This window comes from Agrilus planipennis, unplaced genomic scaffold (genome assembly GCF_000699045.2).
Source record: "Agrilus planipennis isolate EAB-ADULT unplaced genomic scaffold, Apla_2.0 scaffold11, whole genome shotgun sequence".
Classification (NCBI taxonomy): domain Eukaryota; kingdom Metazoa; phylum Arthropoda; class Insecta; order Coleoptera; family Buprestidae; genus Agrilus; species Agrilus planipennis.
In genome coordinates this window covers 92,501-107,876 of record NW_020440736.1, presented here as the reverse complement: position 1 = coordinate 107,876, position 15,376 = coordinate 92,501, and the positions used below count along the sequence as shown (strand labels likewise).

Genomic DNA, 15,376 nt, shown 5'->3' with positions numbered 1-15,376 from the left:
TAATATGTCTCTGACTAGATCTTCATGCCTGAGAAGGTGTCCTATCATCGCCTATTTTTTATTACCTCCATAGTCCTCTGTTCTTCTACTCTTTCTAATACTTCTTCATTTCTAACCTTCTTCAAACGCTTCTTCCGATGACAGATACAGGACAATAAATGTTTTTCAAGAAAACTAATTTTGATATTTACTAATGATGGTGATGATGCATCAGCGCATTTTCAGTGTAACTGCTCATGAGTTTTTGACAGCAACATATGATCGAGATGGAATCCATTTATAGCTTACCCGAACTCCAGACTTAACCCCCCCCCTGGATTTTATCTATATACCATTTCCAGTCATTAATTTACAATGTTTCACTAAAAAATCGGAAACATTTGAGGAATCCAATAATTACTGGGTAAAAACATTACCCGCTCTGTATCATCGCTCTCCAATAATCATTAAAGATGAAATATCAGAATAGCCCAGGGAAATTTAAGTAACGGTCACAAAGTCTACAGAAGTTTCATTTTGACATTTTGGACATTATATTTAGGTAAATTTTGAGAAAGACTCCCAAATTTCTTTCAGCCCCTACGGCCCCTCTTCCCAACTACGTACCTGTGTTAGCTTTATAATATCTCCATCCACGTCCACGTAGATTCCAAAGGTTTTGCTTCAGGAACATCCTTACAAGGGAAGATAAAAAACGTGCAACAAGATGTGGGCACCGCGTCGGGTTTAATTTTGTTGCGTTCTGGTATTTAGGTTTGGAAAGAGAGATAATCTATGTTCTTTTATGTAGGTAATGCCCACCATTATTCGTACTGTGTAATTAAAATGTGCAAGTGAGATATGAAACGAGAGAGAATGGGTGTAATGTGATGTAGTCATGGGACTGTTTCCAGGATAACCGCAGGAGCAGCAAACTAGTTTCTGCGAGACAAGAGTTAAAAGGCCTCAGTGCAACGTAATGGAAGTGTGAGATCAAACAAATCAATATGCGTTATGCGTGAATTAACACGAGATCCATTTTTGGTTTTAGAAAACGTACAAAACCAGACCGCATTGTTATTTCTTTTTATATAATTACATTAGCAATTTGTCAACCTTACTGGCATTACATTTTTTTTACTTTTTACTTTTGCTGCTGTTAACACATACTTGTTTGATTATATTGACCCGTCATATATTCTAATAGTTAGCACCCCAACTGAACATGTAACGATACTAGAAAGGAGTAGGATTGATAAGAATATAAAAATTAGGGTCCTTTTGAACCAATTTTCAAAGGACCTCGTCCTTACGGAAAATTACCTTCTATCAAACTCTTTGAAACTTTGGATTTTGGTACAAATTTGGACAAGAACGATTTGGGGTCCTCTTTACCTAATTTTCAAATTTGAACTTTGAACACGATAAACTTCGTTCTTTATAGTAGTTCAAGCAAATTAAAATGTATATGTAAAAGGGCGGCAGTGTCGTAAGGTGACATATTTTGACGAAAAGATGTTTTTACGAAATCAAAGAAATTTTACAGTTTGCCTTTTATTTTTTCTTTGAATCGAGGCTCTTAAATCGGGTCCCGAATATCTAAGGTCCGCCACTGCATTTGAAGCATTTTTTTGGTATTTTCTGGTTATGAAGGTACTAATTTGTTTCTTTAAGGAACATTAATAAGATTGATAATTTTTTTTGAAAAACTTATTGAACTCCTGATGGGGACCATTTTCATACTGCTGTCGACCCTGATCCTTTCTTACTGTTGTAGTTGGAATCCTTGATTGAAATTTAGAAGTCGACGATCCTGTATCAAAAAACAATAGCTAGAATCCTCTCGGTGTCGTTCCAATAGAATCTTCTAATGACATTTAGATGTCGACGATCCTGTATCAAAAAGCAATAGCTAATACAATCGTCTCTATGTCATTCGAGTGGAAACCTCGATTCACATTAAGAAGTGGACAATCTTGTACCAAAAAGCAGCAGCTTTCATCCTCTCAGTTTCGTTCCACTGGAAACCACGATTGAAATTTAGAAGTCGATAATCCTGTATCAAAAAGCAATAGCTAATACAATCCTCTCAGTGTCATTCCTCTAGAAGCCCCGATTAAAATTTAGAAATCGACGATCCTGTGTGAAAAAACAGTAACTGGAATCCTCTCTGTGTCGATCGTTCCTCTAGAAACCTCTAATTCCGAAATTGACGATCCTGTATCAAAAAGCTGTAGCTAGTATAATCGTCACGGTGTCGTTGCAATGGAAACCTCGATTGAAATATAGAAGTGGACGATGTTGTATCAAAAAAGCAGTAGCTACAATCCTGTATGTGTCGTCGTTCCACTGGAAATTGTGATTGAAATGTAGAAGTCGACGATTCTTTATCAAAAAACAGTAACTAAAATCCTCTCTGTGTTGATCGTTTCTCTAGAAGCCCCGATTGAAATTTAGAAATCGATGATCCTGTATCCCAATACCTTCTATTTCATCCAATTTTGATCAGTTTCATGCAAGGGTATCTATGCATCTTTATATTTTATAAAATTGATTTGTTTGCCAAATTTTATTATTCTTATAATGATCAAATTAAGTAGGAATAGTGACTTCTCTTTTTTATCCACAAAAACTAGAAGATTCAGTACATAAGTGGTGTTTTTTATTCATTTGTTTGAAAATTTTAAAGTTTTGATCTTAAACATTGAGACAAGATTTTGACTCGGGTTTCTTTTCTTTTGTTGTTTGCTGATTTATGTTTTTCCGTAATTTAATATAAAGCTGTAACCATGTATCACGGGAGGACAGTAGACACAAAAGTAAGAAAAAAAAGTAGCTACTGTGCTTTAAAATTATTACTGGGTGTAAAGGTACATAGCAAGGAACAACCTTTTTTATTTAAGAGCTTATTTTCCTTGTGGTTGTAGTATGAAGACAGGAAGCGGGTCTATCTGATCGTCTACATCTACAAAGCACGTCGTCCACCTGAGTTGTTTATACAATACCACCTTTCATTCACTTTTCCAAAATATGAACGGACTTATTCGTGACAAGCATTTTAAGCAATGTACCCTTTGAATACTGATGGAGCCACGTTATTGTGGTCAAAAAACGCTCCTCGAACTTTGGAAACGTTTACAAAACAAAACGCTATCTCTGTGACAAATGTTTCTAACAGGAACAGGTACTTTAAGTCTTAAGTTTTAAGATAAGGATATACCTACATGCAATTGATTTAGTAATTTAAAGTTGGCGGGTAATAAATTGAAGTTAGCTACTTTTCCGAAGTCTCCAAATGGAATCGCAATTAAAAGTTCTACTTTAACATGAACTTAGTGCTGTTATGCAAGTGAACTTGTTTAATTACGGTATTTGGATGGGTCTCAGCTTTGACCCGAGTGGGTAATAACTTACAAATGGCGACCGATTGCTACATGCATGACAATCACTACCTGACAATATTATTCCAAAAAGACGTGTTCAGTATACGAATCACTTAATAGAGACACCCTTACATACTGTCATTATACTGTCCAATAAATTAATACTTCCACATGCCTATTTGAATGCTTGATGTTTTTTATATCACTACCGATAAATCGTAAATTTTACTGCTTTCAATAACGATTCGATTCCAGGAAAATTTCTAATAAAAGTATAATCCGTACAAGATTTATTGCATCCACTAAAAATCCTATTGACCTCACATATCCGATAAACAACTAAAATACTTGTGTAACGTAGATATATAATTGTTAATTTGATAAGGAATTATCATTTTTCTGGTAGATGGCTAGAGATATATATGATTATGGATTGAATGGAAACGAAACAAGTAAACACAAGTTCCTACTTACTCAATAGCGTACATTAAGTATCATTTCTCTTAAACCAAGTAATGAGTATAAGCTATTTATAAAAAGTACTATCTACTTTGGTTCAAAGAGAGTTTTTTCTTTTCATAAAGTATTTAATTGCTATAAAAACTTAAATTTCCAACTAATTTGTAATAGATAGTGTGTCGATACCAACGTGGTATCCTAATTGCAAGAAAGAAGAAAGGGGTTGCCTTTCCTATGTTGCAGATGCCCTTAGTATTCTCGGTAGTGGTTTACATCTTCCAGTCATGAATTTCGACTTCGATAATATCAGCTGTGTTTTCGCGGAGTCCTTTTGGACTCTTCTTTTAGTCCCATTGCACGCTCTCTTTGGGCATATATTTAAGAGGCCGGAAATGTAGCTCTCGTCTAGGATAAGCATGAGCAACAAGTGATGTCGTAGGTGGCGTTGCCCGATGTGCGTGTTAATATGCGTTGCGAGTACGTACGTATTCTACAGGCTGCAAGCGTAAAAGCTGAGGACTCGAATGCTAACTAACAAAAAGCTACGTGCCTAGCACCGGATGCCTGCTTGATCCTTTATGCCACCCTCCTCCTGCTCTTTTCCCCCCATTTTTCCTCTTCTTATTCACCTCCTCACGGCTGTATGCCAAGTCTCTTTATCCTCCACCTCCTCAATGAAAAGAATCGCCTACGCTGTTACTACCGTTACGAATTGTTTAACAATTTTCCTAACAATTGATAATCCAAAAGAATCGGCGACAAATTAATAATAAGTACCTATATACTTTCGTGATACATAAGTTATGTAACATATTAAGTAACCTATTGGCAATTTGGAACCTCTTTCTTATTTTTATCCATGTATATGTACGCCCTGGTAAAACCATTATCATGTCTTTTTTAACAAAGGCTAAGTTTTCACCTGATCGAACCAAATTGTATCAAGATTTTGGTTAATTTGATTTATTTTTACATTAGTTGATTATTTATCCTGAATATTTTTTATTTACAAATTTCCGTTACCAAGCATACCAATTGGTACCCAAAATTCTACTTTACGTATTCGATTTTTTTAAACTGTGAGATAGAAACTTCTCAATTTTGAAAATTGTATTTCCGACTGATAGTATCATTAGTTTCCGAACATGGGAAGTATGATCTAAATTTTGGTTGACATTCAATTAGTATATTTACCGTTATTTAGGTATCTATATATAGGTACCTGTATATTCCTAAGCGGTTGTTATTTTCATTAAGGAATTATGAAAATATTACCATTGAAAGTTAGTATTTACTTTTTTATCCCAAATATGATATTTAAGAGAACAACCAATCTGAACCACTTCAAGTGATAAAGATATTTATTTATTTGCAATGTTATTTATTCTAAGATTGATAAACTACGTTAAAATCAAACAGTCACAAGTACAACGTTTGTACTTCAACGACCAAACGACGATTTAGATGAACGTCGGGAATGAAAATTACACGTATGAAGCAGACAATTTTCCATTTGGTTGTCATTTTCATTTTCACATAGGGACCCCAGCAACAATAACAACATGAAGAGAATTCGCCGTAGTTTGAGCGCAAAGGTTAATAACTTAAAATAATGCACGCTAACGTAGAATCAATTACCGAAAGAATGCGTAGTGGTCGAAGTGGGTGTTGCACTTCGCTTCCTAATGACAAGGTAGTGACCGCCTTCTTCACAGTGAGGAGTAAATACAGGATTGGACTTCTTATGGGTATATGTTCACATTTTAAAATTGCCGTGCCATTAAACAATTTCGCTATTTTTCTTATTATTCGACGACGGTTATAGTAATGTTGCAATTCTGCTCGGCCGGCTCCTCCATTCGCCTTGGACAATTACCTTTTGATTTGGTAACTCAAATGTCGCATTTCGAAACACACATATCACTTTGCCAATGGTTCACTACGAAAACACACCTTTTTCTTAAAGTTAGTTATTCAATATCACATTTATTCGTTTATACATTTTCCTTTCTATTCTTTGTGTAGTTTACAAATTTAAACCAAAGCGTTATTTCCTGGATTATTTTAAGAGAATTTCGTCCTTTGGTGGTTTTCGAAAAATCGCTTTATTTCAATGGTGCAGGTACAGGATTACATTACCGTTCGCAAATAGTTACGCATCTGGGATGTTCTAGTTTTGGGGAAATGCGAAGATTAGCTCAGGATAGGAAAGATTGGAGGTGTGTGTCCAACCAGTCTTAGGACTGACGACCTTATGATGATGACAGGTCAACCCACATCTAGGTCTACTTCTATTCCTCTTTACTCTTGTTTCTGCCTCTAATATGTCTCTAAGTGGACCTTCATGTCTGAAAAGGTGTCGTATCAATCTACCTCGCCTATTTCTTATTGACTTCTATAGAGCCCTTTGTTCACTTATTCTTTCTAATACCTCTTCATTTCAAACCTTCTCTATCCACGGTATCCTCATCATTCGCAGGTAACAACACATTTCGAACGCTTCTAACCTTTTCCTTTCCGATGATAGCTCATCATCATCATAAGATTGTCAGTCCTAAGAGTGGTTGGACACGCACCTCCACTCTTTCCTATCCTAAACTAATCATCGCATTTCCCTAAAACTAGAACAACCCACCACCCTTACTGTTTGCGTACAGTAATCTAATCTAGGTCTACCTCTACCCCTCCTAACTTCCGTTTCTGTCGCTAATATGTCTCTGACTAGATCTTCATGCCTGAGAAGGTGTCCTATCATCGCCTATTTTTTATTACCTCCATAGTCCTCTGTTCTTCTACTCTTTCTAATACTTCTTCATTTCTAACCTTCTTCAAACGCTTCTTCCGATGACAGATACAGGACAATAAATGTTTTTCAAGAAAACTAATTTTGATATTTACTAATGATGGTGATGATGCATCAGCGCATTTTCAGTGTAACTGCTCATGAGTTTTTGACAGCAACATATGATCGAGATGGAATCCATTTATAGCTTACCCGAACTCCAGACTTAACCCCCCCCCTGGATTTTATCTATATACCATTTCCAGTCATTAATTTACAATGTTTCACTAAAAAATCGGAAACATTTGAGGAATCCAATAATTACTGGGTAAAAACATTACCCGCTCTGTATCATCGCTCTCCAATAATCATTAAAGATGAAATATCAGAATAGCCCAGGGAAATTTAAGTAACGGTCACAAAGTCTACAGAAGTTTCATTTTGACATTTTGGACATTATATTTAGGTAAATTTTGAGAAAGACTCCCAAATTTCTTTCAGCCCCTACGGCCCCTCTTCCCAACTACGTACCTGTGTTAGCTTTATAATATCTCCATCCACGTCCACGTAGATTCCAAAGGTTTTGCTTCAGGAACATCCTTACAAGGGAAGATAAAAAACGTGCAACAAGATGTGGGCACCGCGTCGGGTTTAATTTTGTTGCGTTCTGGTATTTAGGTTTGGAAAGAGAGATAATCTATGTTCTTTTATGTAGGTAATGCCCACCATTATTCGTACTGTGTAATTAAAATGTGCAAGTGAGATATGAAACGAGAGAGAATGGGTGTAATGTGATGTAGTCATGGGACTGTTTCCAGGATAACCGCAGGAGCAGCAAACTAGTTTCTGCGAGACAAGAGTTAAAAGGCCTCAGTGCAACGTAATGGNATATACAGTGTAAACTCTATATAACGACACTTAAGGGACTGAACATTTTTCGGCGTTATAAAGAGTGGTCGTTAAATGGAGAGAAATAAAAGATATTATTTTACTATTCTATAATGATATGCATTTACCAATACAGTACACATTTTGCACACGAATATTATTATTCATACATTGCGTATAGCCTGTTATTTTCGTCTGATGTTTTTTGCTGCTCCAATATTTTAATTGTATGTTGTTACGTATCTTACTCATATCTTGAAATACTGCTGGATCAATTTGACTATATAAAAAGTATTTTTTTAATAGTTTCGCTTAATCAAGCGCTTGTTTGATGCTTGGTGGAGGGACAGGATCGTCTTCTTCAACAACGTACACAGCTGCAGTTCTTATCTATTTCGGCAACTTAGAGAGTACTGCTCAATGATTTATAATGCCGCATTGTTGTCGTTAAATAGAGTGAGCGTGACGCTATATACAGTGTAATATTGTATAGAAAACAATATAAACCAACCAAAGTCAAGCAATTTCGACGTTTTAAGGAGTTATAAAGAGTTTACACTGTAGTTCCAGTTTAGAGAGGTAGAAACCTAAAAGATATCCACATCAAGATTGCGATATCTAGAAAAAGGCGGTCTAAAATTGAAAAGATGGGTTTTTCAAAAAAATTGAGAAAAATTACAAAAAATATTAATGTTTTTAATGAGAAATTGAATTCATACATACAAAAGAAAAATATAGTCATCCTCGGTTAACTCAATTGGTCTAGCCGCCTCGTGATTTCGATTTAAATTGTAAAAAATAAGTTAATCACATGTTTAAGTAAACGTTGACTACTTTAATCTCTAGCTTTTTATTTATATTTTTTTCTTTTGTTTTCAGATGTCGGGAGTGATTGAGCCACTTCGTCCACAACCTATTATGGCGTATTAGCGTATCAACAAGCTATAAAGGTATCTACTATTATTATTTATTATTGTATAATATATAGGTATAGTTTGAGAACTGCATTGCGACTTTAAACTGGTAATAAACACTATGTAAGAAACATTGAATTGTACTTACCTCTTGTAGATTTCATTTTTCGAACGATTGACCACACTTATTTTCATGCAAGAGTGTAACATGTTTAAAAATAAAAAATTTCATTCTTTATTTTTTGTCAATTGTTTGTTATGAATTTTTTTATGTAAAATTCAACATAAAATTTAAATAAAACTCAGGTGCTTGGATTTTTATTTGTATCTTTATTATCGTCAACATTACATGCTCCTTATAAACCAAACATTCATTAACTAAGTATATAATGTTTCGAAACAAAATTATTCCTTAGTTTTAGATAAGCACTGCTGTTGTTTCTAACATTTATTTATACGTAGAACGAACTTAACTATTCATTGTCGTGTTTCTCGGAAAAATACACTTTAGGGACGAACAACAACAAATACTTAACGCAAAACTTCGGATTTATCAATTTGATGACATTTAAAATCTAAAGAAGTTATAAAAAATGGCATTCAACGTTCATACAGAATCATAAATAACAAAAATTACCGGAAAATTTACTTTAGCTTAAAAATGAGTCTGTATGAAATTTGGTAATATAAAAACTTCTTAGTTGTAAAAAAATTGTTAAGAGACAATCCTTCGAAGCAGCAACCAACGAACGAAAATATTTGCGAAGTTATTACTTTAAAAAAAATATACGCTTTTATCGCAAAATAATTTGCCGCATTCTTTTAGGAAATCTTCAAACTCGTTTTATTTAAAAAATTGTTAAATATCACTAAGTAGAGCCCTTATTTATAAGAACGCTAGCCTAGAAATGTACTCTACACAAATCAAACACAAAACGTTAGTTAATGTCTGAACTTGTTTAGACAAATACTGTTTATGATGTATCTTTTTATTGTATTTTTTTTTCACTATTCTCTAAAAATAAATACAAAAATATTCAAACATGCCATGAACATGAGATTCAAATTTATAGCTATTAAAAAATAAAATTTATCTTGTGCTATTTAGAAAAGTTTAATAAAATTTTTCCTCAAATAGGAAAATCATACAATCGAAATATTCGCTCATTCATCTAAAAAAAATATTTTTTGCACACTGTTTACTAAAAAAAAATAATTAATTCCAATCAATATAAGTATTTTGAGCGGTATATTTTAAACTATATAATGTTACCACGAAAAAAGTAACTGTAAGTCTTTAGAAAACTATTAAGACAGATTTCTGTCGCTCGTTCTCCAAAAAATAAGTAATAAAAAACAAATTCTGCGAGTAATTTTTGAACACATTAAAAGAGTTAAGTAATTAAAGTTTTTCTAACATGGCAGTGATACTATCCAAAATTAATAACGTAGTTGCCAATTGAATCGGTTAATTTTAAATACTGCAAGGCACTTGTATATGTAAGGTATATTTGTTCTGTAAAATAAAATGCTTAAAAAATTGCCAGTAAATAAAGCAGTCTCCAATGGCACTACATAGTTCAGTGCAGTACCTACTTTTAACATATAATAAGTAAATGCTTATTTCGGAAACAACAGAATAATTATTATTTATGTATGTAAATATGTTTTTAAATTAATCGGCTATTTTAAAATTGTAATGAAACTGGCGATGAAACAAAGTCTTTTGTATTACTCGTAGATATACGAATTGTATAGGTGACAAACAATAAGACTAAAACTCATGGGCGTAGACAAGAGCAGTTTAGGGGTTCAAATAAACAATACAAAAAAAAGAACGACTCTTGTTTATATCTGCATTTTTATACGATTTGGTTGCTTATTTAATCCCATTCTCAAGAAATTAAATCGTAGACTACGCCCATGCTAATACTATAAATATTGAAATCATCTGTAAGTGATGATTATTGCCATTATAACGATGATATGATGATGACAAAAACATATGTTAGGAAAAACTAATAACTAGTTCTAATTTCACCCTGTAGTAGGCATTGTAGCATTTCCCTGTATGCATTCTTTATTTATTTTCTCATTTAAATGAGCAGCTATAAATGATACTCGTTCCAATACTAATGATGACAGTAAAAATGGCCATTTTTATAAAATTGTAACCACGAACCCTAACGATTTTCTATTGAATAACGTAATGGACATCTATCTTATCATTTCCCTTTTTCTATAAAAGTAGAAAACTACTTACGTCGAGAACACATTCTCTCTCACTCGAGGATTCCAAAAATTCAGAAATCCATACAAAATAGAAATTACAATTTTATTTCATAAACTCTGTAAATAATGCCACCTTAATGTGTATGTTAATTCAAACGAAGAAAAAGACTCTCACAATTTCTTAATATAAGACAAAACCGTTTCAATTACTTTTCTGTTTTTGTATTTAAAACAATTCAATTGTGTATGTATGTATATACAACGCATAATAATACTATTACCAAAACACAACTCATTCGTATAATAAAATATTATTAATATGTATGTTATTTCACCTTGGCGCCTTTTGTTTTCTGCAGCAGCATTAAAATAATTAGTTGCTGTCAGTCGACCATCAACTGTTCAATCAACAGGCGTTCATGACCATAACCGACACCTTCTATTTGAAAATATAATAAAATATATAGGCAATAAAAGCCTCGGGTGTGGTTGTTCTACCAAATCAAATCAAACGCACATTGTATAGCAAAAAGAAGTTTCATTTCTGTACGCGAAATATACGCGGAAGACTTAAATTAAGCCGGCGGAGGGCCCCTCACGTAACGTAACTGGGGTGTCAAAGACATAGAAAACGTGTTCATATTGTCGCAACATTTCGGCGCTAGTAAACACGCTACACAGAGAAGTGCTACAATAGCTAACTGAAATGGTACTGACGCACGTACGACCCTTTTAAACCATGATACCGCTGTTGGATCGTCATCCGGATCGCCCGGACTTCCCTTGACCGCAATAATTGGGTCACTGAAAATAGAAAAAACCCCTTACAAATACCTGTTTCGACAGACTCGACTATTGGAGGAGGAAACTGGGGACTGGGGTGGCCCAAAAGCAACTCAAAATTAAAAAGTAATATACACTAGCTTACAGAACCTTTACTGCTGAAGAACCCCATTAAAACTTATTATATTTCCAGGTGGTTGAAGTAATACATTTAGTTTTTTAATCGCGAAAATATTGGTACGATCAACAACGATTGAAAATTTTTTTCTTTACTGTTCAAAATAGGCCTCTGGGAATATATTACGGTACGCCTTATCAGGCTTCCAAGACAATTAAGGTTCCGTATACATTAGCAACAGGAATAGTTTCTTGTCGTTATTACCGATATCTTTAGCGTTAGTCTGGACGGTAAATTAAAAAGTGACATTACATGACAGTTATCGTTATATATAAAACAAAAACTGTAATGTACTGTCTATAGCGGCCCCCCTTCATCCCCCAGTTCCGCCGCCAATGCCTATACGATTCAGATTCGGTGTTGTAAAAATTTGTAAGACCATCAGTCGAACAAGGAAACGATTGAGTTCGTGCTACGTTTTAACAAACGAGTACACGTGTGAAAAAGACAAAAAGAAAAAAAAATCTGAGACCACAGCAACCATCCAATATAGAAATAAGGGTATTATTAATATTTACATGTAGAGAAACGAACGAAAGTGTAATATTTAACACTGCCCGTTTCCGTCTTGTAATCCAGTATAAAATCAGCTGACAAGGGCATTACTGGCGAGAAATGATTCGGTGTTAATTATTAATCCTATGCTCATGTTTATGTTCGGACACGGGCTCGTTTGAATCAATTAATTTCGGTCAATTCTCGCGACGGGGTTGCTTGCTTCTACACTATACTTTTCACTCTCGCGACTACACGAACATTTTGTCCTCTCGACTTGGAAAACATTTTTTTTAAACACCGACCAAATATATTACTCCATATTTTTCTCGACGAGTTCTTATACAAATGATAAATGCCTGAAATGTTCGTATCCCCGCAGTACTATTACGTCTTTTTCTCTGTTTTGTCTCAAAATCTTTTTCCTTTTTTGTGTAGCAAAATTTAAGCAATTAAATTAACCTCAAAAGTTCATAAATTGGAAATAAATGTTTGCTATAATCCCCCAAGACTTTTACTTTTTAAAAAACTACCATTCAAAATTAATCATTTACAATTTAATGTTACGTTATTTTTTTAATATTTTTATTTATTTATTATGAACCATGGTGTACCCTACGGTACTCGTAGCAGTAGCACATACCATTCATTTTAAACTATATAATGTTACCACGAAAAAAGTAACTGTAAGTCTTTAGAAAACTATTAAGACAGATTTCTGTCGCTCGTTCTCCAAAAAATAAGTAATAAAAAACAAATTCTGCGAGTAATTTTTGNAACAAGAGAAAATAAAAATTTTCTTTTGATAAAAACTTTAGGAAAATAAAAAAAAAAATTTTAAATTCCGTTCGTATATAAAATTTTACGAACAAAAAAAAAACATTAATATGTACTTACTTTACTGGTGTGCTTGCGGTAACGGCTGTGCGTACAATAAGAGATCGGCAACGTTTCTGTAATGCTCGGAGTTCTTCTTCAGCGGCCAACAGACGTTCGGTCATTTTGGTACGAGCAATACAATCGGGGGCCATCTCGAGCTCCAACTGTCTCACAAGGCGTCTCATACATGCCAGGCGACGTTCTCTCTCCCCCAATTCGTGTTCAGAACCTTCATCAGAGATTCCACTATCGGACAAGGAACCCTCTGTCAAAATTGCCGGAAGATCTGACTCCTGTAACAAAAATTCCTTTTTTCTTTTCCAAAAATTTTAAGTGCTTAAAATTTTTCAAAATACGTTTATGGGGATGAGGGGGAGATGAACGGCTTAAAAAAATCATAGCGGTTGGAGTGGTGGGAAGGGTGCCGATTTTTAAAGGTTCGACATCTCCGATGCTCTAAATCCAAAATGAACGACGTCAGTAATGAAACGCGTCGACCTGCATACAAAGCAGGCAACTTCTGGTTCTCGAATATCCGGAACGAGAAGGAGATACCGACTAATTCGAACACTCCGAACAATTTTCTTTCACTTTTGCCAATACCCAAACGAACTTCGCATGAACAAAACCGAATCTTTGAAATTTTGATAAAATTTAATCGTGCTATAATTCTTCAAACTTGTTATATAATAAATTCTATGTTCGAAAGATGAAAACAATAGTTTTCTAATCAAAAATAATCTTTAAAATTTTTGTAGATAAATTAATTAACATGATGATGTCAAACGAGTCTTTTCCAAGACATTTTCAAAACTTAATGAAATTCGTTCGCACCAACATTTTCCAAACTAATTAAATTAATTTGTATTTATTATGTGATAATGTGTTAGGAAGAAACTTTTGTTTTTTAAAAGCAAGCTGTAGCCTACCTGTCTCGTTTCGGACAGCACTTTGGCAACTTCTCTAACGTAAACGGCCATTTGGTCAGATAAAGAGCCCTCTTGGAGTGCAGAATCCAGAAGGCCCAAAGTTTTTTCATCCGCTAGTAGATCGCCGTGTAATTTTTCTAAACTCCTTTCCAGCATCTGCCACGTGTCCAGCAGCCGATTTAATTGCATTAAACGTTCACTTGCGCTGAAACAAAAAGAAAAGTTTGTTTGGACACAATTGTGATTTATACACTAGAATAAGTGACGAAAATTGTTTTCAATTCTTTCTAAAGATTTTTTTCTATTGCGTAACTGGTTTCCACATTTAAACTTTACTACCATGACCCGTTTACATATGAAACGAAGTAATTACGAAGTAATTGGAACCAAAAATAGATCAACTACATCTGCCGGTAACTGATTTGTTTATATGAACTATTAGGTACACGGATACTGATGCCTACGGAAAATTTTGTATTTCATTTAATTATCTGACCTGAATGCAAAATTCCTCTCTTTTGTTTCTTAGATAAAAACAAAAACTTACCTTGAATGATAGTCGTTCCATAGACGATAAAGTTCGGATATGTCAGCTTTTAGGGTACTGGAGTTGTAATCTTTGTTTTCGGTTGTAAAACGATGTACAGAAACGTTGAATGTTAGTAGTTTCTTTTTGTACTCATCCAAATTCGCCAACTCGGTCTGAAACAACATCACTTATTGAAGAAGGCTTGAGATTACTAAATTATTCACGATGACATCTTCGAGAAAGCCGCACATAGTCAAATAAATGCGTCAAGGCCCTAACACAATGACAGTGCCTTTCTTCCCTTATGCTCTTTCGCTTTTATTGTGGCATTACTTCTTAAAAATTCAAGCAATTTCGTAAAGTATTTCGACTTGAAACCAAACTTTTCTTACACTTAGTTATAAACATTTTTTCTATTTAACTAAAAACTCAGTAAGTCGTTTGGTGTTTAAAGTCACTTGCTAGTAATTCAATTTTTTATTATTTAATTTAATAACTAAATTACTACAGACTGTACACGTAAAAAATAAAGACGGGGTAGCATTAGTATTCAGCAGGCTAATTTTACTGCAGATTCACATTCCTCTCTAATTCAATTTTCAATCAGCAACCAATCAATTGACTCGAATTCGGTCCAATTTGGCAGACAATTACAGTTCAATCGTACAAACATGCAGTAAAATTGGCTAATAGTTACTAAAATCTACCAGACATAATGAAAATAACGATTCACAATTTCATTATGTCTTGTGGTAATTTTAATAATAATACATATTGGTAAAACTAAAATTAATTTCCACACTTTCCGGATAAAACAAAACATTTATATCTTTCAATTTGTCGCAGTTTTTTTCTCAATGAAAAAACAAAGAGAAAATGCACCTAGGTACTATAAAGTCTTATTAATTTCGAAACTTTGTTCGATATTTTATTATTAAATATAATA

General features: G+C 34.0%; 1 protein-coding gene and 1 long non-coding RNA gene across 3 annotated transcripts in view; one reads left to right on the top strand and one right to left on the bottom strand.

Annotated features, from left to right (window-relative positions):
* The window catches only part of LOC108733805, a 137,298-nt gene extending 128,691 nt beyond the window's left edge, over positions 1–8,607 (top strand). Inside the window, exon 4 of the long non-coding RNA XR_003232178.1 lies at positions 8,371–8,607. This is a non-coding gene — a long non-coding RNA (uncharacterized LOC108733805). The remainder of the gene's footprint in view (positions 1–8,370) is intronic.
* Positions 8,608–8,715: 108 nt separating this feature from the next.
* LOC108733798 overlaps positions 8,716–15,376 on the bottom strand; it is a 93,393-nt gene continuing 86,732 nt past the window's right edge. For both annotated transcript variants that reach the window (XM_025979802.1, XM_025979803.1), the window contains exons 16-19: positions 14,449–14,603; positions 13,902–14,106; positions 12,991–13,265; positions 8,716–11,441 (exon numbers count right to left, since the gene is read on the bottom strand). In XM_025979802.1, coding sequence (XP_025835587.1) covers positions 11,213–11,441; positions 12,991–13,265; positions 13,902–14,106; positions 14,449–14,603 — 864 coding nt within the window. In that variant the 3' untranslated portion in view covers positions 8,716–11,212. The remainder of the gene's footprint in view (positions 11,442–12,990; positions 13,266–13,901; positions 14,107–14,448; positions 14,604–15,376) is intronic.